The sequence below is a fragment of the Fukomys damarensis genome, unplaced genomic scaffold (assembly GCF_012274545.1).
Source record: "Fukomys damarensis isolate Sample0158 unplaced genomic scaffold, DMR_v1.0_HiC HiC_scaffold_5, whole genome shotgun sequence".
Lineage (NCBI taxonomy): Eukaryota > Metazoa > Chordata > Mammalia > Rodentia > Bathyergidae > Fukomys > Fukomys damarensis.
The window spans coordinates 64130058-64140650 of record NW_022900917.1 but is presented as its reverse complement, the minus strand read 5'-3'; the positions used below and the strand labels follow the sequence as shown (position 1 = coordinate 64140650).

Sequence of the window (10593 nt, the reverse complement as noted above, 5' to 3'; positions counted from 1 at the left end):
GAGTATTTTTTCCGGTGTTTATTAAAAAAAAAAAAAAAAAAAAAAAAAAAAAAAAAAAGATTAAACAGTGATTTTTTTTTCTGCGATTTGTTCTCCATTCTGTTAAAGAAAAGATAGAAACTTACTCCAACCATTAGAGAGAGCCTGACATGTCCATTATTTCCATACCAGATCCCTGTCGGCAATACCCTGCCAAGCAAACCATTTTAGGAGTACAGTCCCCTCCTGAACCCATCGCTACTCCACCCCACCAAGGATTACAGGCCTGAGGATGCTAAGCCTTTACAGGAAGTTGGTCGATCCGTGTAGTTTGTCTCTGCAGCTCACATGAGCTGTCAGGAGAGTCCTGTCATGTAAGATGGGCTGCACCTAGTAGTACAGCTCTGTAACAAAGTGTAAGACACAGTCCCTTCCCCTCGTGGATCTTCTGATCTCACTGGAGAAGCAGGAACCATAAAATTAAAGTAGCAGGAAATGGCAAGCCAGCTCCTCTGGGAGAGCTCCCCTGACTCCCCCTGACTGGCTGGAATGTGCTTGCTGCCGTACTCTCCAATGACACGTTTGCAGAGCATGCACATAAGCACCATACACTGTTGTGACTCCGCACTTCCTTCACCATATCGATTTCATCAGCTCTTGAATGCTCAGTCCCTCATCCATAGCAGGCATTTAATAAACATCCCTTGACTGAACAACAAAAATAAGTTAATACAGACAAGCACGACAGAGGTATCCAGGATGGGAAAACCATCATACAGAAGCTGGGACTGAAGCTGAGCCTTAAGGAATGGGAGAGACCTAGACAACCAGACAAAAGGTCCAAGGCCTTGGGCGTTGGGAAGGCATTGCGTGTCCTGGAAAGGCAATAGCAAGGCCTGTGCTGGGAGAAGGCAGGGTGAGCCAGGGAAAAGGAACCGAGCAGCGACAGGTGTCTAAAGAAGGAGTCCATCCATCTCTCCTGCATCTACATACAGAAAGTTCTAGTTCTAGAGTTAATGCAAGAGGCACATGAATAGCAGGCAAATGTCTCCTCCCTATTTTATCATTTAATTTCCATATCCTCCATGCATATGTAAACACACAAATAAATTTACACATTCTAATAAACCATTACATTTATTATATAGTAGGAAGTGTTGCCAGGAGACCAGTTGTCAAGCAAAGCTATATTTTGAAGAGTGGGAGGTGTATAATTATCTTTAAATACTTTCTCTGGATAGTAATTACCCCCACCCCTACCCCAGCCCGCATCCACATGACTCTCCCAGGGCTCCATGCGGGAGCAGCGTGATGGAACAGGACTGAGGGGAGAGCTCCAGGCCCATGTGACAGGCCTGACCTCACAGCACCCTGTATCCGCTACCCCATACTTGTGAAAGGAGAGACTTGGTCGAGTTCTCATTATTAAACTGACTTTAAGTCAGTTCCTGCTTACTGTGAAAGAAAGCAACCTTGACTGCTTTAGACTCTGAATAACAGTGATTTCTGTAACATGAGAGTGTATCTATTTAAAATATACTTTTTGCAACTACAAGGTAAGCTGTTTCAGATCTGATATGAATCTGTCCTGAAAATTCATTTTTCAGGAAAAAAGTTATCTTAGCAATTTTCTCGATAGTATGAATAATCACAGGAAGTAGCAGAGCTGTACCCTAGCAAGACAGACCTGCTCAAGATCAACATCTAGCACACTCCGGAAGTCACCCCTCACTAAGGCCACCTGGGACTTGTTGTCTCATTCCCTAGTCCGTCTCGGTGCCCTCCTCCATCCTCACTCATATCCAGGGGGGTAACGTGGGAGATTACAAGCATCCCGAAGTGCATTTGGAGACTGATTTTCTGACCCCGTGGTGGTGGTTCTCTGTGTAGTGAATTTCCTCAAGCAGCAGGTAAGTGTCCCCAGCAAAGACTAGGCACTTACTGGAGGTGACATCTAAGCACCTGGTGATGTACTGGTCAGACCAGAACCTGACCTAGATGATTCTTTCCTTCCCTACCAGCTCTTAGGCTCTAAATTTTCCCTGCATTTCTGAGGAAAGAATACCCTCCTAGAGTACTCGCCACTCTTCTGATCTCGTAATCAATTCTGTCAGAGGCTCACTAACAGGATTTTCTGCAGACAGTAGAAAAATGCCCCAGTTAGAAGTGTGGATGATGCCAGGCTTCCCCAAGGGCAATTTGGGGTGTGAGTGGAGGGATCCGTTAAAGTAGAGGTCTACATCCCTGGCTCCTCAGAATGTGAGTTGTCCTCCCATCCTGGAGCTTCTGACTGTTTGCAGGAGTTTTCTTTCTGGAAGTAGAGGGCAGACATACGTCATACACAGCTTGTCCTGAACCCACTTGCAGATGGTGCTGTGTGACCCAAGGCACTGCTATTCAACATGCCACTCACAGAACAGCTGTTCACGTGCACGGGATGTGGTGCTGCACCAAAATGAGCCCACAGAGGAAATGACTCCAGAAGTCCAGGGATACGGATCTGTGCAGTGGGCTCATATGTAGAATCTCAGACCCCAGTTGAGTTATGTTGCCCTAAAGGGGAAAGCCATTGTTCACACCCTGATGTGGTACAACACACACACCTGAAAGTTTCATCTGAATTTTTGTTTTTACTCTTTACTGTTTAAAGACTTCCTTGGGAAGCTGGGCATAGGTACACCACACTTGTAAACCCAGCCCTCTGGGAGGCTGAGGCAAAAGGATCACATGTTTGGGCCCAGCCTGGATATCCTAGCAATTTAGGAAGAACCCCCTGTCTCAAAATAAAAATGGGGGATGTAGCTTAATTTGAAGGCTCTAGGTTTAATCCCTGAAATATGATATATCCTGTGATGTTTTCCGTCCTTTCTCTTTTCAGTGCCAGTCATGACTGTTCCACAGCTTTATGCCCTCAAATGGGCTGCAGTATAAAGTTTTGAAAATCTCTCCTCCAAGGCAACTTATTTAGAGGGCTGTCTGCCTGGACCAGGATGAATGTAGGGTGAATGGAGGTCATCTTATAGAAACGCACACTGTTGCTCTAAGACTGTGCCTCGATACTCCTGCTTTCTTTACTGCCCAAGCAGATTGCAGTCTTCACCTACATGTGGATCTGTCTACACATGTGCCCGGGAAGCACACCACACCTGTGCCCCCAGCTGAGCACCCCATCTTCCCTGACTCCCCATGCAGAGCACCATTCCTCCAGTGCTCCACTTGTGAAGGTCGCCCCTGTTCCAGATACCCCAGCCAGACATGTTGGCAGCCCTTCTCTACCTTCCTTTCCCACCTTGCACGACAGTCACCTCAAAGTCCTGCTGATTCTGCCTCCAAAACTGCTATCACTTCAATGTCTTCTTTTCTATTAGCAGAGCTGCTGCCTTTATCACCTCCAATCCAGACACCTGGAAGAGGCGTCCTTGTGCCATCTCTGATGTAGAACTTTGAGAGTGTGTTGGGTCTGTTGGATATTGATTTCCTGAAAGCAAATCTGATCCTATCGGTGTCCCTCTCTGAGTCCTCAGCATGGCTCTCTGCAGTCCCCTTCCCATCCCCTTCTTTCTCTCCTTTGTGCAGTGTAGGCCAGTTATCAGCATAGTTACACATTTTCTCTGAATGAAGAGGATGGAATTAAGGGCGGGCCGTGAACCTCTCTACTGTAGAATCACAAAATGTGAATGTTTCTTTGGGATCATCCAGTTAAATGGTTCTCAATCATAGTTACACATTAGAATTGACTGGGGAACTTATAAAAATAACAGTGGTGTTTTTGGAGTATCTAAAAATCCCCCAAAGAATCAAGTTTAATTGCTTTGGTGTAGAGTTTGGGTACTGGGTAGGGGGCATTGTTGATGGTTTTTAAATCTTCCCCAGGTGATTCTGTACATAGCTGTGTTTGTGGATCACTGGCAAAGATCCCTAACCAAGAGACCATGGGAACAAGACACGGACTGTGAATGAGCTTCAAGGGGCCACGTAGCTCATGAAATTCTTTGTCAGTACGCGAGCATGTGCAAATGTGCTCTTGACAAAGGTTCTAAACACTCACCAGCTTCTGAAAAGATCCTGTGACCCTGTAGAAGAAAAGAGCCTGTGCTCTGGGTCAGCCCTTATACTGCATGCCGAGACAAAGAGGCCTCAGAGGTGCCGTGGAGAGACCGTAGTGGCTCTGCCACTCTGTGTTGCATCCCCAGAGCCCTTCATTTTCTTCCTCTACAAAGTCAGAATCACACCTTCAGTGCAGGGTGACTTAAAGAATCACGGACAAGTCCTGAGAAGTGGCAAAGGCACCCCCGGTCATGTCAGTCTTGTCAGTGATGGTCATTGTGAGCCCTATCACTACCGCCACCATGATTTCTAATTATCTCTGAGACGTTATTATTTCTAATAATGCCGTTTTTAGAAAATAAAAATAGTTCCATTTGCCAGGCACCGTCGACTTTATACCGATGCATTATGTGGCATTTTATCATTGCCCACAATAGCCCCATAAAGTTAGCTCATTCTCATTTCACAGATGAAAAAACTAAATTTAGAAAAGTTCAGGGACACACCCAAGGCCACACAACTAGGGATGAGAGAGCCTCGGTTAGCTTAATGGAAATCTCATCTCCTCACCACCAGGTTGAGCTGCTCTGGTAAGACCAGGTCATTTCAGGGTGAGAAGAAGTTGTGGGGTGTGTTCTGCACTGGCAGAAGTCTGCATTTCACAGCCAACCTTGTCCTTCTCTCCTGGCCCCTTCCCAGCCGCTACTGGCGCAGGTGGAATCGGTTCTGCAGAAGAAAATGCCGTGCTGCAGTCAAGTCTAATGTCTTCTACTGGCTTGTGATCTTCCTGGTGTTCCTCAATACTCTTACTATCGCCTCAGAGCATTACAACCAACCCCACTGGCTCACGGAAGTGCAAGGTGAGTGGCCGCCTTGGCTCTGGCCTGTACTCTTGCTCGCTTCACCCTGGATCTCCTGGAGGGGATTACCACTGGCCAGAAAGTTAATGGGACAGCGGCCAGTGGCCATGGCTCTTCGCGGGTGCCGTGCTGGAGACTCTAAGGTGCTGCCAGCTTACGAGCCCCACATAGCCTTGTTATAAACAGGCAGGACAAAGCCCACACTGTCTGCCTGTCCCCACAGTCACTGTTGGGCCTTGGTGTCAAAGGCACAAGCTGAAGCTTGTTTGGCTACTTCAGACCTTGGCTGCCAACTTCCCAGAAGGGACCTTTAATTCCTCAGCCTCCAAGTGGCTTCACCCATGACATGAGGATGAGAGGAGCAAGAAGGAAAATGGTGCGAGAACAAGGACTTTTCTTCAAAGGCTTGTTCAGACTCAGCTCCCTATTCTAGACCATTTGGAGGGGATCCACTACCATATACCTCAGCATCCTTCCCAGGGGGTCAGGCAGACACAGCCCAGCACTTTAGATCTGCATTCCAGAAGCCTGCTGTTAAAAGATTAGACTCAGACAGCCTGGTCAGCTTATGGCTGGTTGGCTTGGGCAGATTCTGACCTCTCTTAGCCTCCAATTCTCGTGTCTGAAAACGGGGCTCAACAGCAACAGCACCGGTCCTCACAAAATTGCTGTGAGGAGTAGCGAGGATAATGCATGTGTCGTAGATGCTAAATAAATGTTTCTTAGCACTGTCATCAGCTGTCCCTTTCTTGTTGGTTTGGCCCTAGTTGTTCATTCTGGAAGGAGTGGAGGAAAAGGTGCCACGGGAGGGAGAAGTATTGGGTTTTCAGACTTGATGATTACAGTTTTCTTCTCCTCCCTCTCTGTCCGCCTCTTCCTCCCTGGTTGGATCCTACCCCTGCCCAACACCTGCAGACACAGCCAATAAAGCCCTTTTGGCCCTGTTTACTGCGGAGATGCTCCTGAAGATGTATAGCCTGGGCCTGCAGGCCTACTTCGTGTCCCTCTTCAACCGCTTCGACTGCTTCATCGTGTGCGGGGGCATCCTGGAGACCATCCTGGTGGAGACCAAGATCATGTCTCCCTTGGGCATCTCTGTGCTGAGATGTGTGCGGCTGCTGAGGATTTTTAAAATCACGAGGTATGTGGCTTCTCTTTCCCTTTGGAGGTGAGACTCAGGAGAGGTCCTTTAGGAAGGCAAGAGAGGTGGACAGTTCCAGGTGAGAGAGTAGCTCCTATTTCCAGAACGGTCCCGCTGTGGCTCATGTTGTTTAGAAATTTCCTTGGCTTCTAACACCAGAGACTCGGCTCAGTGGTCTAAGCCAGTTAGGAATTTATTCAGTCACATAAGAAGTCCAGAAGCAGGCAGCAAAGTACCTTCAAGAAAGTACCAGGGGCTCAGTCTCCTTCTGCCCTTTGCTTCCCCAGCCTGGGTGTTGATTCCACCCAAGGTCACAGGATGGCTTCGGGAGATGAAGCCATCAAGGCCAAATTAAAAGGAGAAAAAGGGGGCGGGGAGCAAAAGAAGAAACCCAACTGCAGAGTCGGGTCCTTGCGCTTGCGAGGCAAGCAGCGGCACCACTGAGCTAAATCCCCGGCCCCAGAGTCAGCTTCTTTACACTCAGGAGTCTCTCTTAGACACACCATTAAGTTGGATAGTATTTTTTAAAAAACGAAATAATAAACGTAGGGGAAGATATGGAGAAATTGGAACCCTTGCTCCCTGTTGATGAGAATGTGAAGTTGTATAGCTATTGTATGGAACAGTACGGTAGTTCCCCCCAAAATATTAAAAACAGCATTACCAGGGTTTTAGCTCAGTGGCACCATGCCTGCCTCGAAAGCACAAGGTCCTGAGTTTGATCCCTGATAATAAATAAATCAATACATAAATAAAAATAAATAAATAAAATTGCCAGCAAGTCTTGATATGTATCCAGAATCACTGAAAGCAAGATCTTGAAGAGATATTTGCACTCATACTCATAGCAGCATTATTCACAGCAGCCAGAAGGTAGAAGTCATCCACATATCCACTGATGGAAGGATGGCTAGACTAAAGATGCTACATGCATGTGTTGGAATATTACTCAGCCTTAAAAAGAAAATGAATTTTCCCACATGCTACAGTAAGGATGAACTTTGAGAGTATTATGCTAAGTGAAATAATCCACTCACAAAAAGATAAATGCCATATGATTCTACTCAGTGGAGGTACTTAGAGTAGTCAAAATCCTAGAGTAGAATGGTGCTTGCAGGGGCTGGGGGCAGGGGAAGGGAGTTCACCTGTGCTAGATGGGAGAGTTCAGGAGTCAGGTTATGGGTGGTGATTATACAACATTACAAGTTGTTTAATACCACTGATCTGCACACATAAAAGTAGTTAAGGTGATAAATTGGTTATATGTATTGTAACATAATTTTTTAAATTAGGGGGAAAGTCTCCCCCAGGAACCTCACCCAGGCTTTTTGTTCTCCTTGGCCACCAGCTGTTAGGAAGGCTGAGAAACAGAGTCTTCTACCCAGACATGAGCTGCTGTGAACATAACCAGAATCCACCCACTGCAGCTCATGCTGGGCTTTGTGCCCCCAAGATTCCAGATGCCCTCACTCTCTGGGGTAATACTCTTGTGGAGAGGGTGGGGCAGGGGCAGAGAAGTGGGAGGCCTGATCCAGGACAGTTTTCAACTGTGTTGTGACCCGAACAGGGTGGTGAAGACAATTTGTTGGGTTGCAAACACCATTTTTTAACTTTGCCGGGATGGTCATGGGTCACACATTCATCCTTTCAAAGCGTTCAATTCAGTTTTTCTGTATACTCAGAGTCTTGCACATTCTCCATCTCCACATTCTGGTGTTAGAAAGTTTTCATCACCCCAGAAAGAAGCTCCGTGTTCCCCATTTCTGCCACCTTTCCTCCCAGCTCTGTGCAACAACTCGACTTCATGTCATAATAGATTTGCTATCGTAGACACTTCCGATAAGCGTACTTATACAGTCTGATGTCTTCTGTGAGGTCTGGTTTCTTTCACTCAGCACATTTTCAGGGTTCACCTACGTTGTAGTGTGTGTTTGTATTTTATACTTTTTATTGCTGAATAATATTCCATTATGTGGATCTACCAGACTTGCTTCATTCATTGGTGGTGGACATGTTTGCTACCACCTTTTAGCTACTATAGGTAATACTGCTTTGAATCTAAGGCTCAAGACTCTGAATAGATGTTTGTTTTCATTTCCCTTGAATATATTCCTACAAGTGGCATTTCTAGGTGTCTTGGTAACCCTATGTTTAAAATTTCAAGGAACTGTCAAACTGTTTTTCAAAGACACTGAACCATTGTACATGTCCACCAGAGATGGATAAGGATTCCAACTCCAGCACATTCTCACCACCATCATTAATATTTATTTCTTTGTTTTTTGGGGGGTGTTTAAGTTTAACTGACACATAGTGATTGTACATATTTGTGGGGTTCAGTGTGACAGTTCAGTACATATATACAATGTGTAATGATCAGGTTAGAATGATTGGCACTTATCAGACATTGGCACCCCTGATGTTTAGCATTTTTCTGTGTTGAGTGAAAGAACTGGAAATTCTCTCTCTCTTTCCTGGCTATTTTGAAATATTCAGTTATCTGTTGTCAACCATAGCTGTCCTGCTGGGCTGCAGAACAGTAGGAGTCACTCCTCCTATCTAACTGCACCCTGTACCCCCATTTAACCATCCCTTCTCTATCCCTGCCTCCCTCCTCCCTTCACGGGCTCTGGCAATCCCTACTCCATCCCCTCCTTCTTTGAGATCAATTTTTAGCTTCCACATATGAGTGAAAACATGGGGTACTTGCCTCTCCATGCCTGGTTTATTTCTCTTAAGATAATGCCCTCCAGTTCCATCCATGATGCTGCAAATGACAAAATTCCACTCTTTCTTGTCACAACTGTCATATTTTAATGAAATAAAATGGGAAAACATCAGAGGGCCTCCTAAGAATATAAGTATTGTTCACAAGAAAGTCTTTGCCATGCTATCTGATTGGCACTGTGGCATGCATTTCTCAGTGAGAGTTACAGCCAGCTTAGAAAGCTGTGTCAGAAACACCTGAAGGGAGCTACTCCAACTGCACCCTCCCCCGGGGTAAAAGCCCCTCTTCTTGAGAATCTCTTTTTAGGGAGCCTACATAAGCCCCGCCCTGGGGAGCATAAAGCCCTTGGTTGAACTATGTTAGGCAAAGGGGATGAAGGTGAGCTTGTCACGGCCAGTTCAGGGTGACCCTTGAACTTGACTGAGTCACCAGGGCTGGGCAAAGCATCCCTCAGTGTCACTGTTCTCGTCACAATTCTCTCAGGCCCGTTCAACATGCACAGATTCCTACACTGTCGAGGTAATGGTCAGATGGGGGCTTTAAATATTCAGTTCCACATTGGGCACAGGAGGCATGGATAACCAAGAGCTTTGGCCCAATTAGTACTATCGCTATTATTAGGAGAAGGAAGGGAAAAGGGCTAGCAGAGACCCACATGTGCACACACTCACCCTGACATTTATTTAGACACCGTGTGCCCAGCCATGTATCGCTGACTAATGAGGGGTAGTTCTGAGAACTGTGTCATGAGGTGGTGTCATTGTTGTGTGACCATCACAGAGTGTACACACACAAACTAGAACAGCACTGGCCTCACTAGACAACGAGCTCTTACAGGTCTACTGTCTTATATGCAGTCTATAGACCAAAACATCACTGTGCAGCTCATGACTATACTGGGTGCTGAACTCTGCTAGGTTGTTATTTGTAAAGCAGTATGGTATGAAGTGAAATCTGGAGGGATTTACATTCTGGCTGGGCAGGTAGGAATTGTGTATCCACAAAAATTAAAGGAAAATCTCAGAGAGAATATAATGCACTAACAGAGTGAGGGGAGAGTTGCTGCTATGGGGACTTGGGAACAGGACATCCTCCCTGGGAAAGGTTTAATGTCACAGGGGACTTGAAGGACATGCAGAATTTAAATCCCCACATTTCACACCCTCTTCCCCCAAAAAGTGCTCTTCCTAACTATCCTATGTATTTGGTCTTCATTTTAAAAAATCTTTGCTTTATAACAAAAGTAGTAGAAATGCTAATCACAGTCATTAGCATGAATGTGTGCCAGAAGCTAACACCCAGATTGACTAATCTGCGCAATAAGAAGATGAGGATAGGGTACTATTACTAGGGTTATTGTTCCCATTTTGCAGATGAGAAGACTGGGGCTTAGAGAGTTAAGTCACTTGCCTGAGTTCACACAAACTGCTCAGGAGAGACACTGGGATGAAAAGGCAGTTCTCTGGCTCAGACTGTGCTCCTGATCACTGTTGGACTGCAGAGCTGGCCAGCTAACCCATCTCCTTGTCTGTTCCAAGTCAGGGCCTAAATGACTATTGCATGCTGGTTCTTGTTGTTTGATAATTGCCAGAGATCTACTTGCTCCTCCTTGAGTCTGGTGAAGGCTATTTTTAATTTGGAGTTTCCAGTGCCTTTTAACTAATGCTCAAAAAAAAAAAATCCATGCTTGGGGTTTTTTAGGTTCCTAAAGAAAAGAAATCTTGTTACTAAATATTGTTATAGCATCTTGAAGAGACTAGACAGTTGTTGTCTTTTCAATCATTAATTTATCTATCCCTAATGTGAAAATATTGCCAAGGAACCAATTTTCAAAATCT

General features: G+C 45.6%; 1 protein-coding gene across 1 annotated transcript in view; it reads left to right on the top strand.

Annotated features, from left to right (window-relative positions):
• Cacna1c (calcium voltage-gated channel subunit alpha1 C) overlaps nt 1-10593 on the top strand; it is a 712468-nt gene that overhangs the window by 584833 nt on the left and 117042 nt on the right. The window contains exons 12-13 of the mRNA XM_019208417.1: nt 4726-4886; nt 5802-6027. Of these exons, the coding sequence (XP_019063962.1) occupies nt 4726-4886; nt 5802-6027 (387 nt within the window). The remainder of the gene's footprint in view (nt 1-4725; nt 4887-5801; nt 6028-10593) is intronic.